We start from the raw sequence: 20,153 nt of genomic DNA, 5'->3' as shown, positions 1-20,153 counted from the left end.
TAACAGCTAACTGCTCTGCAACACAGAGAACCAGAGGAATGGGCTGGGAGGCATCGGTTGGATCTACAGGCTTGCAAACAGGTCCCCAGTCTCTCCTCTGGAGTGTCAGCAATCTGACTGACTGGACTGTAGAGGCCAGATGCTACGCAAACTTTCAGACTGAGCCAAGGCGGTGTTTGAAAAATCTCAGCATTCTTCTCTACAGTAAGTATCCTTGCTGTACAATGTAAACTTATATTAAAGTCAAGGTCATCTATCAAACGTTGGAGCCTGCATTGAGAGGGCTCTATTGTAATTAGGAAACAATTTATGTGTTTAGTTTTTTATATAATTCTTAAAACCCTACATTTACCTTCCGCTGAGAAAAATATTTCCCAAACAGAAATTGAATTAAAAAAAAACATACACGTAGAGATTATTTTTATTTTGCAAAAATATACCCTTGTTCATTTTAATGACTATTTTGTCTTAGTCTTTCTAGTTGATCTGGACATCGCCACACAAAGTAGCATTACAGTTACTGAATGGTCCCTGTATTAGATCAGAATGGAGCGGATTGGCTGGAGATGATATCGTGCAGCACTTTGACAGTGGGGTTTTGAGGCAGGGTTACATTTATATCCTGCTGTTAAAACTAAAAAGTTAAAACTATGCACCATTTGCGTCTTTCCTGTGTTTTTGCTGTCCAGTAGCTGCAAATTGAGCTTCATTGCGGAGTCCTGTCACTGACATGATTGCCATTGTCTGCAGACCAGCATCAGAAAGTAGCTGAACAGTTGTTGCTCTTATACAGGGGTTCATGTATGTGCAGGTATATGCACATATTTATTTATTTGAATTTAATTTGTTTGATTCTATTGAATCTACAGTTGGGCAATTTCACCGTTTCATCTGGAAGCTGATTGGTTGTTGGTACACATTCGTTTTCTAATATGAGATAATGTTCATGTTAATTATCTATTTCCACAGAGTATCCGGACAGTGTCTCTGTCAGCTCTGTGGGACACACTGGTCCAATGGAGGAGGGGGGACAGTACCTGCTGCAGTGTGATGTCCAGAGCATTGCCACAGTCCAGTATCTCTCTGTGAACTGGTATAGAGGGGGGGCATTAATCCACACTGAAACCTTCACTGGAAAAACCACTAAACCTGTGGATGTGTCTCCTACCCTCCTGATCAGCCCAAACCGCACCGATGATAGAGTGCAGTACATGTGTGAGGCAGAGCTGAGACTGGGACTAAGAGGACCACAACCAAACCCTGTGATGATGTCTGAGCCCCTTAACTTCACAGTGCTGTGTGAGTTAACAAGCCTTGTATTCCTTCCCCCCCCGCTCTTCACTTCATCTCTGCCCCATCCTTTCTTCATTTTGCCCCAGTATCTAAAGGTTTCAGCATTCAGGGGCAACTAAGGTAATGTTGTACAAATATGCGGATACTGGGGTAAACTCTATCAAGGATGTCTTAGAGTGTGAGTCTTGGCATATTTATTCATCCCAGCTGATGTACACAGTCTGTGGCAGCCTGAGACTGATTTGTGAGAGCATGAACCTAGAAAGACAATGAAAATTATAGCATTATCCCCCACATTTCCACAAGGCTTTCTCAAGTATAAATGTGCCACCGAGCTTCTAGTGTCAAGAACGTTGTTGCCTAGTACGACCATCCCACCTAGTGGTGACATGTGGAAACTGCAGACTGGAGGGACCCAATAGTAAGAGGCAAAGTCCCGTGATTAGTGACCTGTAGCAACTTCGAGTTGAATAGTAAGCTGGACCTCTCAGTGGGCTGTATAGCTTGCAGAGTGTAAAATAACAGGTGGCTCGAGGGGGTACTTGCAACCCTTCTCCTGTGATCACATGGTCGAGGGGCGGGGAACAGGTCAATTCCTCTATGGGCCTCGACAGACTTGGCGAAGGGGTGTACCAGTATGCATTTGCTAACACCTTGGGATCTGTGAACGGAAGTGTAAATATAACGGTGGTATGTAAGTATCAAATTGTGGTTCTTCCCCCCCACCCCCTCTCTCTCAGTTGCTACTCCTCCCAATTACTACAAAAGTCATAGAAGCACAGGAGTCGTCGTCTTCTTTTGGAAGTCTATGATAGTGAAATTCACCGTACACGCCTACATAGTTATTGTATGTTGGAAAGAGGTAATGTGGAAGTTATACAATAATAACTAACATCTGTCAATCAATTGCAATACTCAAGATGTGTCCTCTTAATTTACAATCGCTTTTGAAAATATGCCATTTCCCCCAAATAGTTAAATACATAGGACCCTTCGGTGTCTCTTGAGTTCCAGACTGCATTCTGGGTTTTGCTTTTCTTAACAAATGTATATCGACTCGCAAGAAAAGGTACACCTGATTGACAGATGTTACTTATTTTATTACTTTCACATTACCATCCAGCGTACAATAGCGATGTGGGCCAGTGCTGCTCAAACCCAGTCCTCGAGGGCCACTGTCCGACAGGTTTTATAGGTAACCGTTAATCAGCAGTTTCTTAACACCTGGAACAATTTCAATGTGATCAATTAAGCAGGTGATTTGTAGAGATCTGGTGTGAAGAGAGTGATCTACCCTTTTCATCCCTCAGTGGCCAGAGTTCCCTTAATTCAGTAAGCTATTTGCCTAATTGATCAATAACTTCCATGATGTGGTCCCAGGCTGTTAACATTGACAAAACTTACTGGATAGAGGCTCTCCAGGACTGTGTTTGGGCACCATTGATGGAGCACCAGACCCTGGGTGACACAGATTTAGTGTTTTCATTTCCGCTAGTTCACATCCAGTGAGTTTCTGTCCATTGAGTTACTACTGACTTACTGCTCTCAGCACTTTTAAAACCAATTAACCCGTTAATAAAAGACACAAGCGCAAAACAACACTGTGGTGTATTTACTCTGCATCAATAGTCACCATGAAGGAGGTCAGCCAGGAACCTAATTCTCCAGCCTGTCAGTGTCACCTATGAGTCTCCTTCCTTCCCTGTGTCCCCGAGTGTGTGTCTGCATTGTGGCGCTTCATTTGAAGGGCAGACCTGACGTTTACCTTTATCTCCTCAATCCACAGACGGGCCGGAGATAGCAGGGTGTCCCGACAGTGTGTCTGTGCAGGAGAATCGCAGTCTGGGCAGCACTGTAAACTGCACAGCGCAGGGCAATCCTCAGCCGCAGATCACATGGCTCAGGGGTGGACAGCCCATTGACATCTCTGCAGGCCTGAGCAGGACTGAGGGAGGACAGTTCACCCTGTGAGTTACCAGTCCAAATGGAAACGCCACGCACACAGTGAACGTTGCAGTTGTGTGTAAGTTGCCCCAGTGCACTGGTAACAGTTTGTGTGTGTCTCTCTCCATGTACATTGTGTAGACATATCACTGTCCCCACTGTGGCACTCTGTTCACTCCACTGTGTGATGGGAAATCATCTGTCGATAGCCCTTTACAATGCTCTTCTGTACAGAAATTTGTATTATTATTTTTGCATGTATCTTAATAATAGTAATACCCAATTGTTTCTGTGTCATCTCCTCGATCCACAGTTGGTGCTGAGCTATCAGGGTGTCCAGACCGTGTTGAAGTGATGGAGAACCAGACCCTGGGCGACAGTGTTGTCTGCACAGTGCAGGGCAGTCCTGCCCACGAGACCAGCTGGCTCAAGGATGGACGAGAGGTTGACGCCTCTGCTCCCCTGAGCAGGACAGACGGAGGACTGTACACCTATAGAGCCTTCAATACGTATGGATCCACGACTCACAATGTCAGCGTTGAGGTGCTCTCTGAGTCTGAGCTGCACAATATTTGAAATTCTCTTTCTTTTTCTCAGTACACAGATTTAGTGTTTTCATTTCCTGGTGCTGAGCTATCAGGGTGTCCAGACCGTGTTGAAGTACAGACACTTTTGAGTTTAGAGCCCATCGTTTTTAATATATCCTAATAGACCCTACACAAATGCACCTCCAGGCTTTGTTCACAATATACAGCTCTGGAAAAAATGAAGAGACCACTCCAAGTTCAGAAATCAATGTTAAGTAGTCCCTTAATTTTTTAAATAACTATGATCGCCTCTGGTCATCCAGTTTCCCAGTGTCTCTGAGTGTATTTTACCCATATGAATAAACAATAAATTAGGCTATATATGTTCCTATTGATCAGGACACATGCAAAGATGCAAGTTAAAGTAGGGGAGCTGGTTGTCACAATTTTTACTCAATCTTATATTTCTGTGTATCTGATGTGATGGTTTGTAACACTGTCTGTTTCATAACAAACCCCTTATTCCCCTCAGGAGGCGTAACACAGTGCAATCCAGTCAAACAGTTCAAAGGGGCAAATCCAGTAAGAGTTAGAGTAAACAGAAGTAATAGCATGATGATGTTAGGTAGGTAGTTAGCCCCAATCTTAACCTTTGTACTGCGTGTATTTTTCTATGTGTATTTACTTCCAAAGAGCAATGCAGCAGAAATGCTCAGGGAAACCTACAGGGAGAGACAGCAAGGGATTACGGGGGCTGTAGTCCATGGACTTCAAATTGAGGTTTCACTGAAGGACACATGAAACTATAGCTCTCAGGGTCCCACAAGCTAGCCCTCCATAGAAAGGCATCATGGGGGCTGTAGTCTTTCAGCTTCAGTCTTCAAACAAAGAGTATATATAATGGTAACATTATTCAAGATTATGCCATGCAATATGATCAGCAAAAATATATTATGATGATGATGATGGTGTTAGGTATTTATGAAGCCTAATAATAGTGCATATAATTTAGGGGAGGGGGGATTTATAATATTATACTACTGTAGCGTTATGTTGGGTGTATTTGGATAAGAGCATTTGGGCTCTGAGCTGAAGCACTGATCTAAAGAATACCTCTCCCCCCCAAAGTTATCAGATTTCCTTAGCTCATCAGCTTGGAACTGGTTTGCATCAAAGTGACAGTTGTGGGGAGGATGGCACCGAGAATAGGCCAAATAGGTTGGAATTCTGCTATGAGATGTCTGGATAAAGGGGCCTGTAGGTGATAAAAACTCTTTGAAGTGGATGAGAGCCGAAATCCCGACATAGAGCTACGAACCCAGGCATTTCCAAAAGATGGCATGGATTGACATCAGTCATAAATCAAGCCCCCCTCCAATAGGACACTGGGGGCTGAAACCGAAATCCAATCTCAAGAACTCAGGGACCAATCACCTATTGATCTGACAGACTATAAGGAACAGCGGACAGTCTTTCTCTCTCTCTCTCTCTCTCACCTGAACCAGAAACTTGCTGCCACAGCTCAACCTGTAGCTCTGTTGCCAGAACCGGAACCAGAAACCAACCAAGTCTTTGCCGGCAACAGAAGAGTTAAACTGGGAGAAGGAGATTGAGCCGTACGAAGAATTCTTTTAAAGGACTTTATTAAGTAAAGAACTTTACAGACTGCGCTGCCCGCCTGTGCCCACCTGATCAGTGGAGTTTTACAGCTGGACAATTGACTAAGTCGACTGCATACGAAAGTGTCAGTCATTTAAATAGCTATTGAGTCTTAAGAAACTTGACCCTTGGAACGAACAGGGTCCTGCTTTCCTCAAAGACTTTGTCTTCAAATAAGTACGGTGAGAGACCCTGCTTGCCAAGAAGATTTTGTGCACAACCTTGGAGCCTTCAAACCAGTGGAAAATCTGTTTGGAAACGACTCTACTTTCGCGAAACCCCAACTTCCAGGTGCATCGACTGAGTGGAAGTTCTTGGACGAAGCCGAACCGGACTGCCTTTGTTCCAACCACACGGACCTCGTGCCGTGTGCTGTTTTCTGAGCCCGAAGACAGAGAGGCCTCTCTGCGACGAAGTCCAGATAAGTTTAACAGTTTGGAGTTTGTGATTCATGACATTTGAGAAATCAATTAGAAATGTTAATCTGTGATTCATAACTCTATAATGTGTAATATCATTTAGTTTTCTTAAATATAAATGTGTGTTGCATTAAACTGTTTTGTTGATAATTCTAGAAATAAAATCTGTCAACGCCGAGAAATATCTTCTCATTCCTGTTTAACTGTTTAGTCTGAAATTGACACAAGTTAATAGACATTAGATTATTGGTGGCCCTGCCTATCCTTAATCATTGAATAATAATCAGTTAAGGGAAATTGTGGTAACAAGTAATGATAGGATCTTTCTCGGCACCTAAACGTAAATGAGACTGATATATATATAACGAGAAGTTACCTGACATAAATACTAACCTGTGTAGTTATTTAATGTCTGACTAACAATACTAACGAGAGACTCACCTTCGTCTTACTAACCGGTATTGTAGTCAATGTGTTTATAACCTTTTTTGTTTAACGATTTGTGTGTTATCATATGCGATCCCATGGTCTTTGATTTGGTCACGGAAGTGATTTGTCTTTGATTTGTTGATCTAGAGTTGAATTTTAATAAGTTTTTCCCTTTTGTATAATTAGTGTAGTGCTACATTTAGTCTTTGTTTTGAATAAATTTGACAATTTATATCTTTGGAATTGGTGTCTGCGTCCAATTATTACAGAAATTGAGTTCTACAAGATTCCAGGATTCGTGATAAGGTGATACTATAAATTCACTTCTTTAATTGAAATTTATAAGTGTACCTTACGCTACACTACCCATGGAGAAATGCATCCATTGTTTTGTGTCCTTCTGCCTTTTTTCCCACATATGTGACCAGTACCCTTCCGTGTTAAGGAAAAATATGATATTTATTTTTTAGAAAAAGGCTAATTTACATTCTACTCACACTGAAAAGTTTTTTTTTGGCAAACCTTTTTATATTACCAAATATCTGGACAAACTGTACAATCAGTAACTTTGTGATTGACTGAAAATCTGGGTAAACGCTGTGAAATGGACCATAGTTCTGGTTAGTAAGTTCTCTGAGTTGCTTCGTATATATATTGCAACGAAGACATACATATTGTGCGATTGTAAACCATCAAGAAGAAGAAAGGAATAAATTCTGATCTTACAGCCTTCTAAGAGTAGCACTTTTGATGGGCAACAGTCAGATATTGATAGGCAACATCATGATCTGCCTATGTTCTTCCCTGGGACCATACAGTCCGATCTGATACAACAGGTACTCTTTTGTTTATATGCAAATATGCAGCATTTAACACGAGTGAAACATTGTAACGAACACAATCGGAAATTAATTTAAAAAAACACAAAGAGAGCTAGTTTGCAGTACCCCTTTGTTATTTATTCAATCGGTTTTATTAAGTTTGCTAGTTAGGATTGTTTGCAAACTCAAGAAGCAACCGGCGCAACGATCAGCCTCTACAGCTCAAGATCATATGAGCCAACATATGTGAGACAACCAGTGATCATAAGTATAGGACTTGCTGGACACATATACACCGATCAGCCATAACATTATGACCACCTTCCTAATATTGTGTAGGTCCCTCTTTTGCCGTCAAAACAGCCCTGAACCGTCGAGGCATGGACTCCACTAGACCTCTGAAGGTGTGCTGTGGTATCTGGCACCAAGACGTCAGCAGCAGATCCTTTAAGTCTTGTAAGTTGCGAGGTGGGGCCTTAATTTGTATTTATTTCAGTTCATCAGCATTAGTTTAAATGAGTTGAAAATACATAGTAAGAAGAAGACAAGAAATTGCTATCCCTTAAAACAGCACTCTAATCAAATGAAGGCATGTCAAAAATCAGGAGAGCCCTGTCAGAGTAAATGTTTACGGCTTCGGAAAAGGACGAAGCTTTCCGGAGTCGTACGAAATAAGGAAGCCATATTGGATTTTCTATGCGGTTAAGGCCCGAGAACCAGGACTGTGTTATAGGTCTCGATCAGCTCTATTCTGCCTGCCACATGGGGCACCATGTGGCCACCAGATGTCACTGTCCACGAAAGGCACTTGGGTCCCTCTTGCCCTGTCCGGGTGTCACACACACACATTTGACTGGTTTACATTTTTCTCAGCAATTGGCTGCATTAAAGAAAATGTTGAATCAATCTTCTACTTTCAAAATAAATTAAAACAGGATAAATGCACACACTTGAAAATACAATATATGTGCAATTCACCTTTAAGCATCATGACTTAACCTCCTTTCATACTGCATGTCAACTTAAATTCATACTTAAATGCACAACTTCTCAAGATGACATAAAAAGAGTATTAAATGCACCTGGTCAGCAGCCTGTTACCATTACATTTCCTAGGAGAGAAGTATTAATCGGTAAGACACCCTTTAATTTCAGTTACATATGTTCAGTATCATATCAAGTTCATAGGAATTAATGTGGCATTTAAGGCCCATATAAATTAGTATGGAAATACTGTATATGCAATTCCTCTCTAAAAAGGGTATTTTGAAAATGGGGGGATATGTTTGGAAATGGAGGGAAATTGGCTCCCCACTGCGGGGAATTTCAGAGTATCTGGCAACCCTGAGAAGAAGACTTGGTGTATAGCAGAGAGCGACGGACTCCTCCACAGGCTAGGTGAGTGCTCTTTCGGTTTCATTATTACCACAGAGTGTGGAAGCACAGAGAAGATTAAGACAACTAAGTTTGTTGTGTTGATTTCCTGCCGTTCTGCAACCAGACTTATTCCAGGTCTGAAGGGAAAGTTCTACTGAGAGACTGAGGAACTGAACCTTTTCACCCTGGAACAGAGGAGACTACGTGGGGACTTGATCCAAGTCTTCAAAATCATGAAAGGCATCGACCACATCAAACCAGAGGAGCTTTTCCAGATCAGCAGGGACACACGCACCCGGGGACACAAATGGAAATTGGGCTTCAAGGCATTCGAGACAGAAAACAGGAGACACTTCTTCACACAGAGAGGCGTCACAATCTGAACAAACTCCCCAGCGATGTGGCTGAAGAGACAATTTGGGAACATTAAAAACAGACTGGATAGGATCCTTAATCACTTAGATATTAATGGACACCAAACGAGCACGATGGGGCGAATGGCCTCCTCTTGATTGTTAACGTTATTATGTTCTTAACTCTCCCGCTCACTGTATTATGGCAATAGAGAATCATCGGAGGGAATGTTCTTTACTTACCATTGTAGTTCTTCCCCCTTGAAAATAAAAACATAACCCTGGTTTGTTCACTTCCTTATCGGGCCCCTTACTGATATTCTGAGCAACGCGATTCTGTTTTTCTGAATTTCAGCTTCATAATTTCAACCATCAAACTGTATAGAACGTGTATTGTTCTGTAGAAGGTCTCTGAACTAAAGCAATAGCTATTGTGACAACAAAGAATATTGACATATGCAAAGTACAGTGTTTCAATTTTATTTATATACATTTAATTTTTTTATTATGCAGCGGATTTTGAACAGGTGTAGAGTTGTTTTGTTCTTGATTTAGTTCCATCTCTGTGTACATACTGAATAAAATATCATTGTCATTTGCTGGTGTTGGCATATTTGTATCATGTACGTTCCTGTCGATATCAAAGTTCCCGTTTTTTAAAAGAACGCAGCCAGTGAGAAAATGAGGGACAAAAGCAAAGAATAGATTCTTACCCCTGACACATTTTGAGATGTATAAGAAACCTCATGTGCTTGTGAAAAATATTAAATAATCTGGGTGGTGACAGGAATTGGGTGTGGACTACAGACACTGCTTATTAAAATTAAATTACAATTCTAATACAAAAAGAACCATACTTACCATATTTATTTTCTCTCTGACACCCTGACTCCCTGGCTCTTTCTCTGTGAGGCAATCTCTTGTGCCAGCTCCTGAGTGACACAAAACGTGGCATAAAAAAATATTTGTGGCAGAAAACCCAGCTATTCAATACAGGCTTGTGATGGCAAGGAACCGGTACCTGTACAGTATAGACTTCAGTGTTAATGAATGGAAAACCCACACCTGAAACACCACGTTGTTTTTTAATAAAAATATCAGTATGTGTGCTTTTACACTTTCAAAGTCTATTTATTTTGTAGGGTGATCTGACCTACATGCTTTTCATAGAACGACTCACATAAGGAAAATGTTTTATGGGTAACACTTTACAATAGGTCTGCCAAATTACAGTTTATTAACATAGTAGGTACTCAGTAACACGTTAGTTACTCATAAGAGCAGTGTATTTATATTGTTAACATGTTCTTAATGTGTAAAAATGATGTTAGTACACCTTTGTCTGGTAAGGATGCCTTTGGAGCTGTACTGGGCATCATAGTTGTAGGTTCAGAGGAGGGTGGGGGGGACATGGCCTCTGCAATGTTGAGAGAATCTTAAATTGTTCAACATTTGATGCCCCCCCACCAATATTGATGGCATCCACCCCAGCTCTGAAACTAAACATAAGTCCACTTGGCCCACTTTTTACACATTAAGTACATGTTAACAAATTGATAATTACAGTGTTCTTATGAGTAACTAACATGTAGTTACTGAGTTCCTACTATGTAATTAGGGAGACCTATTTTAAAGTGTTATCATAATAATAATAATAATTGTTTCAGCTGGAATTCTCTTTATGTCAAGATGGTGCTTGTTCAGTGTATTGTGTCCAGCCCCTTTCCTTCATCTTGTTTTCATCACTTCATTCTGCCTCCAATAGCCGTTAAGAAGCCGTGAACAAGGACTAGTTATCTGCATGTGTCAGGCAGCCTTGGGGATTTCCTGAGGGGCGCTGGAGTCACAAGCTCTGTTTCTGAACCTGCAGATGTTTTTGTTACTTTAAACCCTGCTGTACTTTAATATACAGTGCCGAACTGCAGGAGTGAGGCTTACGAGGACCAATCAAGTGACTTCTTGCATGTTATTTGATCTGGTTTAATTCCTCTCCTCTTCTTGCTGTAAGTCCTTCTGCAACTCACAGCTAATGAAGAGATCCCAGTGGATGTAATGTATGTGTTAAACAACTTCTACTACTACTACTACTACTTATAATAATAATAATAATAATAATAATAATAATAATAATAATAATAATAATAATAATAAATACAAACGTAAGTAGATAAATTATGAAATCCTCTGATGGGCACACCAGTACTATTTGTTGAGGTTTTTTTTTTTCAGATTTCTAGTCTTGAAGATCGAGTTCTGACAATGGAGATGACATTCCTGTGGCAGGTTCAATGCTTTTTGAGTGTTACTGTTCTTGTCCTCCCTGGCTGTGGTAAGTCACACTGTTTTACTCTATATTTGCATCCCTGTCTCTAGGTGTAAAGAGACAAACTGCCAGGTTATTATAATAATGTTTTATAATTCAGACACACTTCACAGTCTACCTCCCCTTGCCTTGCTATATCCAGGGAGTGAATGTGTGGAAGGGAAGAGAATCCCCATTGCTATAATGTGGTGTGTGTTTGTGTGTGTGTGTGGATCCACATCCTTCCAAGACTGATGCTCCATGAGCTGCATGACAGAGACCGAGATTACCAGTGTGTCCCATTGAGATTGACCCTACACAGTGGTGGTGAGATATGAAGACACAGTAACCATTAACTGCACTGCAAGACTGACAGCCAGTGAAATGGGCTGGATGGTATGGATCCATAGGCATGCAAACAGGTGCTGACTCCATCCTTTGGAGTGTTGGAAATCTGACTTTCTGGTTTGAACAGCCTAAATGCTACACATACTTTGATACAGAGCCAAGGCAGTGTGAGAAACATCTCAGTGTCAGTCTCTACAGTAGGTATTTGCTGTGAACTGTAAGCCAGCATCACAGCGCTGCCATGTGAGTTTGTTTTATTTGAACTGATGCTGCATCAGTACGGTGGCAGTTTCTGTGTGTTGCAGGTGTGGCGCACTGAGCTGTCAGGGTCCCATCCCAGTGTGTGTGGGGTTGACTGACTGCGGCTCATAGCAGGAGGACCAGAATCCCATCGGAGGTCTTACTTGCTCTCAAAATGCAAGAGTCCAGTTCGTCTTAAGACATAATCAGGTAAATCTGAAACAGATGCCTGAAATATATTGTAGAAGTCTTATTTAGTCATAAATAAACATGCTTTTCAACAGTTAACATACACAGGGTCACCTACGTCACCCCCGGTTTCTTTTTAGTGAGGAGGGGGACCTCACACCCTCCTTCTCCCCCGCAGAGGCTTGGCTCAAATCTCGGGTACACACACCAATAGCAGCAAGTGGTTTAGGAATCAGTTTTACAAAAACATTGCACATAATTTCAAAACAGAATATTTCAAATATTACTGTAAAATACAATAACCCTAACTCCAGCTCTCAATCCCCAGCACCCCGATCAATTGTCCACTGCGGATTCTCCTCGGTCCTTCCTTGGCCGGGATACAGCCGCTACCTTTCCATCTTTCTCTGGGAGTTAATTTCCACCGGCCGACAGTCGCTGATCTCCTGAAGGATCCCAAGTGCGCCGACCCACCAGCCTCGATCAAACGGGTCACGGTATCTTACAAGTCCTACAGGTGGAGGAAGCGCCGGCCAAAGGGCAGGTCCTCAAAGCGGCAGCTGCCCACAGATCAGCACGTCTATTCTTAATGAGAGTTTAAACTCCAAAAACACACTCAGCTCCTCTGGGTCAGAAACCCTCACGACCGGTGCGGTGCGGTGCGGTTTCAGCCCCTGCGTCTCTCCAGAAAGGAAGAGCCAAAGAGAACCCGTCCTTACTGCTCCATAGGCAGCCTTTTAAAGTCCACTGGCTTTCTTTCACAGAGGTGGGGAGGAAGGGAAAAGGTGCAAGGATTGCTCGGTCAGGGAACCAATACCCAGTGCAACAGGTGCGCTGCGCTTGGGCTAACCAGCTCGTAAATAAGCAAAAATAACCCGTGCAATCAATCAACTAATTTTTCTTTTTACATCACTGCACTGTAGTTTGCTCACTGTGCTCTACTTTATTTCTAGATTAACAGATTTTGCATTGTGCTTTATGTTATCTGTAATTATGAAGAAGCATACTTTAAAGTGTGTTTATTTTCTCTTAAATAAAACGTTACTTTTGTGGACCACCGCAGTCTCTCTCACACGTGACTTTCCCTCCGCGAAATATGGCGGATTTTTCAGTTCTGAGCTGGAAAAGGGAGGTGCTGACAAGGGACTGACTCTTCTTATCTGGTTTAACACTCCCCTTCTGCAACTGACAGTTGAACAAGAAACCATTTGGAACCGAAAGACTACTACAACAACCACTACAACCAATCCTCCTACTACAACCACTACAACTACTATTCTACTACCATTATTAATCACTCCGATGGGAAGACTGCCTGTACCCACTGTCTGACATTTTGATGATATTTTCATTGACCGGTTTTGGACGTCATATTTGGAGAATGGAGTGCAAACTCATATGTCATGTTCTCTGCTTTGTGGGTGTCTTTGTCCTTCTCCTCTCTGGCTGTGGTAAGATATTCCACTTTATGTCTATGTCCTGCACCCGGACCTGTCTGGGGGTGGACAGAGACCCAGAACCAATAATGATGTAGAATCCAGGCAATCACAGTTTACCTTCTCTTGCCCCACTGTATCCAGTGAGCGAGTGTTTGGGAGGGAAGAGAATCCCCACAGCTATAATGTGATGTGTGTGTGTGGTGTTGGGATGGATTCGTGTCCTTCTAAGATGTTTAGAGTTATTAAAAAGACAAAGCCTCTTATATTTCACAGGTGCTCTCCCACACTGTCATATTGCAATTGACCCTCCCATGGTGGTGGTGAGATATGGAGACCCAGTATCGGTCAACTGCACTGCAACACGGACAACCAGAGGAATGGGCTGGGAGGCAACAGTGGGATCCACAGGCATGCAACCAAATAGTACCCAGTCTCTTCTCTGGAATGTCAGCAGCCTGACTGACTGGACCGCAGAGCCCAAATGCTACGCAAACTTTCAGACTGAGCCCAAGCAGTGCGAGAAAAAGCTTAAAGTCACTCTCTATAGTAAGTCAAGTGAAAAAACTCATGTTCCTTAAGATAGCTCTAGAAGGAGTGCCTTTAGTTACAGGTAGCTGTTTAAGGAAATGCTCAAGGAATGGGTTGTAATTTTATTTACCTCCTGGCAAATACACACATCAATAGTGCTGCAATTTCACACACATTTTCATGAACGTTTACCATGACTGGTTATAGGAACTGTGTCGAACGGTCGAAACCACAGTAGTTACTGTGTTTTTTGTATATGAGGGCACATTTAGGACAGTTTATCTTAAAGCTGCAGCTGCTGTTTGGAGTCAGTTTCTTCTTTCACAGCAGTGCAATCCAGATAGCAGTAATGGTGTTTGAATTGTCCATTATGGGTTTAAAATTACAATATTTTTAAATGTTATTTAAAAAAAGAAGAGATAATTAACTATAGATTAATTCTTAAATAGGCTTCTGTATTGTTTAAAAAGTAAACGTGAATATAGCATCATGGTGATTAATATTGTCTGTTTCCACAGAATATCCAGACAGGGTCTCTGTCAGCTCCAACACTAGTGTGATGGATGCAGGGAGACCGTACCGGCTGCAGTGTGATGTCCAGAGCATCGCCCCAGTCCAGTATCTCTCTGTGAACTGGTATAGAGGGGGGGCATTAATCCACACAGAAAACATCTCTGAAGACACCACTAGAACACCTGTGAATGTGTCTCCTACCCTCCTGATCACACCCAGCTGCACTGATGATGGAGTTCAGTACACGTGTGAGGCAGAGCTGAGACTGGGACCAGATGGACCACAACCAAACCAGTCAGAGCCCCTCAACATCACAATTCACCGTGAGTTTATTTTATTTAATGTTTTTCTGCATTGTTCCCTTTTATTTTACACCACATACTTGAGGTATACAGGTAATTTACTCTAATGTAGCACACAGGACAAGTGGTGTTGGAATTCTCTGTCTGGAAGCTGGGCTCAGGTGTGGTGACTTGCTGTGCAGCAGTGCCCCCTGTGGGTTGGTGCTTGCCTGTGAAGCTCTCCAGGTTAACAATCGCTTTACTCCCAGTTGGGATTGGTAATGGAGCTCCACCTGGCACTGAAAAGTACCACCATAGGCCACCCCAGTGTCTCCCGTGCCTTTCAAGGCTAAGTCACACCTACTTAACATCATAAACTGTCTGTTAGAAACCTGAGCTTATCCTGATGTTCAGGTTAAGCCATCCTGGTGGGAATTGTCTTTCCTGTAAATATTGTTTTTCTCACTGTGTGTCTTCTCCACATTGCGGTGGCACAGCCCCCAATCAGACAATGTGATCCATCCCAGTTTTAATTCGTGATGAGGATCAGAGTGGGGGACGGCCTCACATTGATGTAGTGACCTACGATGACCTACTATAAGTGATATAACACAATCCTGTTGTGTGTTTTTTCATTGTTCCTCTTCAGCACAGTGCCGTGAAGTGTACATCGCCATTGTGGCCCCTGTGTTCTTCATGAACATTTTAATCATTATAATCTGCATGGTGATTAGAAAGAAAAAAGTGACATTTTGGTGCTGGAGTGGCCGAGGGATAGACACTCCAACATCAAGAGGACCAAAGACACTTTGACTCACTTACAGACCAAGAAAAAGGCAAATTGTATTATTATTATTATTATTATTATTATTATTATTATTATTATTATTATTATTATTATTATACATATCTTCCCCCACCAATAATCAGGAACAATTACTCGTGTTCTCTTGCTGTCCATTCCAGCTTTCTTCCTTAAGCGTCCAAGGGACACACTTCCCTGTACATGTTATTGTGCTGGTGCTCCAGATCTGCACCTGCCTGTGTGTGGCCCCTATCACTGCTGGTCACCCCGGGTGGAGCTGTGGTTGGAGCACCGAGCACTTCAGCAGCAGAGCTTCAGTAAACTTGGACCACTTTGGCGGACCACCCCCAAACTCTGTCTAGAGAACGAAGATAACTGATTCAGGACAGGGAACTCAAGTCATTCCTTCACACAAATACAAATGTTATCATTGTGGAGAAATAAATATGTACTAAGCCGTTTTATACTCAACATGTTTCCATGCTTCTTTGAAACCATGTTCTGACTGGAAGTGAAGGACACTGCTGGGGAATGCATGTGTGTGTGTGTGTGCATGTACATGTGTGTGTATGTGTGTGTGTGTGTGTGTGTGCGTGTGTATGTGCATGTGTGTGTATGTGTGTGTGTGCGTGTGTGTGTCTCTGTGTGTGTGTGTGCATGTGTGTGTGTGTCTCTCTGTGTGTGTGTGTGTGTGTGTGTGTGTGTCTCTGTGTGTGTGTGTGCATGTGTGTGTGTGTGTGTCTCTGTGTGTGTGTGTGCGTGTGTGTGTCTCTGTGTGTGTGTGTGTGTGTGTGTGTGTGTGTGTGTGTGTGTGTGTGTGCAGGTGGGGTGGACTATTACTACAGGGAGGGGTTACAAATTACAGTACTTTGTTTCATGTGTCACGGCTGGCTCTTAGCCCGTGACAATAAGGGATACCACACTTGGGAGGAAGGACTTACAACAAATGTTTTATTTAACTGAACTTAATATAACAAAACATAACAAAACAAAGATAATCAATGAGATGTGATCATCAGTAATCAGTAGTGTAGTGAGTGGATGTATTGTCAGGATGTATAGGCATATGTTGAAATATAAAAGTATAACGCAACACAAATCAAAACATGCTCGTGGAGAGAGAGACCTCCCGTGTGCTCAAGGCAGCAGACTTTTATTCCCTTTCTGAGACACACCAGTGGAAGCTATCAATCTGACGAGCCTCTAAGTCCACCCACCACCGTCCTGAAAGGGGAAAACTCCAAACACAGCAGCTGGAGCAAGAGAGCTGTCACATATGCAACATGCCCCATCCCCCACACCCATCCATGTTGTTTACAGTGATGCAGGGTCAGACCCTGAACTTTTCTGGCTGCCAACGATCAGAGCACAGATATCCCTGTGCTCGTCGTGCCCAGACAGGAAGGAAGGGAGTGTCCGTGCTGCTGTCCAGTGGCTGTGCCCATCCCCACCTCATCGCTCCTGCTTCTCAGTGCTGCTGCTGTGACCACAGAAACAACCAGGGCTGACTTTTCACGTAAAACAGGGGCATTTTGGCAGACACAAGATGAGGCTGCGTGTCCGATTGCTGAGCTCAGTTTTAGGTTTGTTCTTCATCTTCACTGATATGGGTAAGTGAACTGCCTGACAGTTTATTCTTTCCTTTTCCTTTTTGCACAACATTGGCAATACAATCTCCCTGATTTATGGACTAAAATGGTCGAGGTCTTGTAGCCCTTGAGAGGAACAAAGCAAACACATCAGCAATGGAAAGCTGATTGGAAAAAAGATGGCTGTTGATTGCCATTTCCTTTGAAGATTTTTCAGTTTTTTATTTATTATTTTAGGCCTTAGAAGTGTGCTTTCTCTTTACTCCAGAGATGCGATTTATGATAAATAATTAGTCCTAAATAATACAAGAGAGTAGGGGGAACAAAAGGTCGGTGTAAAAAGAGAAGACTCTGAAATTACACAAACACAAACATAACACTTAAGGTTCAGAAATGTTTTACTTTCTAATTCTTTCCCTCAGAGATCTAACATCCCCCCGTATAGTAACACTGCCATACACAATAACTGTTGCTAACAAAAACCTTTAAATGTTGCTAAAATACTGTCTTGATTGGTGCATTTGTAAAGCTAAAGTTAAGGGCAAACGGTAAAAACAAATGACCATGAAGCACGAGAACAGTTCAAAACTGCTTTAAAACGTCTGTTTAAGACCTACCTTGTTTTTTATTCACGTGTTTACAGTCATATTCAGTTTCAGAGAAAAAAAGGGTCTCAAAGTATGTTTGTGTGTGTGGGGCGGGGAATTGGTAATTACCCCCTGCTGCCATGGTCCCAACCCACTAATAACAGAATATAGTTTGAAGGAAGAAACAAATATATACATATATTTTTCAGGTGCTGATCCGGTCTGTCCCATTGTGATTGACCCTCCCACAGTGGTGGTGAAATATGGAGATCCAGTATCGGCCAACTGCACTGTAAGACAGACAACCAGAGGAATGGGCTGGGAGACATCGGTTGGATCCATAGACATGCAAACAGATGTCCAGTCTCTCCTCTGGAGTGTCAGCCGTCTGACTGACTGGACTGCAGAGCCCAAATGCTACGCAAACTTTCAGACTGAGCCCAAGCAGTGTGTGAAAAAGCTTGACATCACTCTCTACAGTAAGTATCCTTTCATAATCGCTGTGAAGTGTACGCAAACTTTCAAACTGAGCCCAAGCAGTGTAAGACAGAGCTCAATGTCACGCTCTACAGTAAGTATAATTTAATAATTGCAGTTCCTTGTAAACCAGTGGTTAACTGTTTCTATTTAAAGAGGATGGAGAAAATAACATGCCATCATTAACGTTCAGCCTACCCAGGTTGCCAAGCCATTTTTGTGCCATTAAAAACAAAACTGAAACTGCTGCAGGGTGTGAATGCTTTGTCTATCACAGCTGGATGCATTTTATATCTTGAAGGCAAGGGAGGGTGAAAACTGACTCCTCGTCATCTGTCTTTGCAGAGCTGCCGGACAGCGTCTCCATCAGACCGATTCCAGGAAAAAAAAAACAGGAATGGAATCAAACTGAACTCCACTGCGATGTTGTCAATGTGGCTCCTGCTAGATTCCTCACCCTGAAGTGGCTTAAAGGAGAGACACTTGTTCAGGAGAAACTCTTTAATGACATCACAGAGAAGGACCCTAGGAATATAACAGAAACTCTGCTGATCACCCTCAGCCGCAGCGACGACGGAGTTCAGTACACGTGTGTGTCAGAGCTGAGACTCGGGCCAGGAGGGCCGCAGCCAAACCCTGTTATGAAGTCTGAGCCCCTCAGCATCATAGTGCTGCCGTGTGAGTTTATTTTATTTGAACTGACGCTGCATCAGTACGGTGGCAGTTCCTGTGTTGCAGGTGTGGCGCACTGAGCTGCCCAGGGTGTGGGGTTGACTGACTGCGGCTCATAGCAGGAGCATCCGATTCCCGTTGGAGGTTGTGCATGCTCTGAGAATACAGTAACGCTGTTATTTTTTAAGTGCTGTGCTCCTTCAGGGCAATGTGTATCAACTGATGCAGGGATACACAAATATGTAAACATATAGATATGATGTTTGTTAATGCAAGATTTTTTAAACCCCTTGTTTGGAGATATTAACTAAATACATGTGTATACAATGTATGTATCCAAAATGAAATGCACATATACTTTAGTTAAATTGGAACATTAGATACCCAAATTCCATAGTATAATTCTTATTATTAAGTCATGTAGACTATCTATATTGAGTTTCAACAGCCAGCAAACATATGTTATTTTCTAACATTGTATTGTTGTTTATTTCTCCTTTTTCTTTCTTCTTCTTCACAGCTTCGGCCCCTAGAAGAAACGCCATAGTGTCTTCTGTGTTCCTTGTGATCCTAATAGCTGAATTGGTGCTGCTGTAATAACTGCACACACTGTATGAAGAAGCAGGAGCTGCCATTGTGGTTGTGGAACCAACAGGACTCAACACAGCGAAGGAAATCGCCTACAGCTCTACAGCTCTATTTTCCTGCTTTTAATTTTTTTAAATGTGTAATATTTTGGGTTCAGCCCTGTTGTATTCCCAAAGGGAGCTGGTAAAAGTAACAGGCCCACACTTTCCTTCAGATGTCTTTAATTGTGTGATCGCTAAATGCTTATTCTCCCCCCACACTCTTTCCCTCAATTAAAGCAGTCTACTCATGCTGCTTTCTCGCTTGACTAACCAGCAGTTAATACCATCAGACCTGATGATGTGTTTCCTGAACACACTGCACTTATATGGTCTGATGTTAGATTTTCAGTTGTATTATTTTGTTGTTTATTGTTAGATCACTACACTGTCATTTTCTGTATTAAAAAAATAACCGATGTTGCGATGTGCTTTATATTCTCTGTAATTCTGAAGAACCCTACTTTATAGTGTTAGTGTGTTTGTAAGGGCCTATGCGCTCGGCACAGGTTGTTTGTTTTGTGTATTGTCAAAAGCAATGTTTTTTTTCCGATCTTTTATCTATCCTACATCTTGATGCAATCTCCTCATTCTGTCCTCAGTGCCTTTATTAGACACCGAGGTGTTGCCTGTGAATTGTGTGTCTCAGTATGCAACTGTGCTGATTTGCCTTGAACACTGACACTGACATTTAAACTGTAAAATAAATAACAGTTTCCAGGTGTTTCAAAGAGA

The 20,153-nt window shown here is 42.2% G+C and overlaps 2 protein-coding genes and 1 long non-coding RNA gene across 6 annotated transcripts in view; all 3 read left to right on the top strand.

The window, feature by feature from the left end:
* The window catches only part of LOC136752490 (vascular cell adhesion protein 1), a 43,752-nt gene extending 37,238 nt beyond the window's left edge, over positions 1-6,514 (top strand). Inside the window, exons 15-16 of the mRNA XM_066707844.1 lie at positions 3,080-3,316; positions 3,551-6,514. Coding sequence (XP_066563941.1) covers positions 3,080-3,264 — 185 coding nt within the window. The 3' untranslated portion in view covers positions 3,265-3,316; positions 3,551-6,514. The remainder of the gene's footprint in view (positions 1-3,079; positions 3,317-3,550) is intronic.
* A 4,054-nt stretch (positions 6,515-10,568) lies between these two features.
* LOC136752488 (uncharacterized) lies at positions 10,569-15,938 on the top strand. Of its 4 annotated transcripts, none has more exons than XR_010817306.1 (6): positions 10,569-10,876; positions 11,052-11,151; positions 13,614-13,886; positions 14,387-14,704; positions 15,312-15,498; positions 15,629-15,938. It is a non-coding gene; the product is annotated as an uncharacterized LOC136752488 (long non-coding RNA). The 4 variants fall into 4 exon arrangements; XR_010817307.1 differs by adding an exon at positions 11,778-11,922 and having other exon boundaries at positions 15,312-15,938; XR_010817308.1 differs by having other exon boundaries at positions 10,569-10,825; positions 15,312-15,938.
* An 872-nt stretch (positions 15,939-16,810) lies between these two features.
* On the top strand, positions 16,811-20,153 carry LOC136752487 (intercellular adhesion molecule 1). Its single transcript, XM_066707841.1, has 4 exons — positions 16,811-17,077; positions 17,853-18,122; positions 18,466-18,798; positions 19,313-20,153. Exons 1-4 carry the CDS (start codon positions 17,014-17,016, stop codon positions 19,387-19,389), a joined length of 744 nt encoding a protein of 247 aa, XP_066563938.1. The 5' UTR covers positions 16,811-17,013; the 3' UTR covers positions 19,390-20,153.

Source organism: Amia ocellicauda, chromosome 7 (assembly GCF_036373705.1).
Source record: "Amia ocellicauda isolate fAmiCal2 chromosome 7, fAmiCal2.hap1, whole genome shotgun sequence".
NCBI classification, from domain to species: Eukaryota; Metazoa; Chordata; class Actinopteri; order Amiiformes; family Amiidae; genus Amia; species Amia ocellicauda.
Note: the sequence above shows the minus strand (reverse complement) of the source record. Positions and strands in the feature narration are given on the sequence as shown.

What these genes read in the sequence shown, in the direction of transcription:
- LOC136752487 (XM_066707841.1), top strand. Translation starts at nt 17,014, where the DNA reads ATGAGGCTGCGTGTCCGATTGCTGAGCTCAGTTTTAGGTTTGTTCTTC. An exon ending in CTTCATCTTCACTGATATGG is followed by an intron (nt 17,078 to 17,852) that starts GTAAGTGAACTG and finishes TATATTTTTCAG; the next exon opens with GTGCTGATCCGGTCTGTCCC. An exon ending in CAGCATCATAGTGCTGCCGT is followed by an intron (nt 18,799 to 19,312) that starts GTGAGTTTATTT and finishes TCTTCTTCACAG; the next exon opens with CTTCGGCCCCTAGAAGAAAC.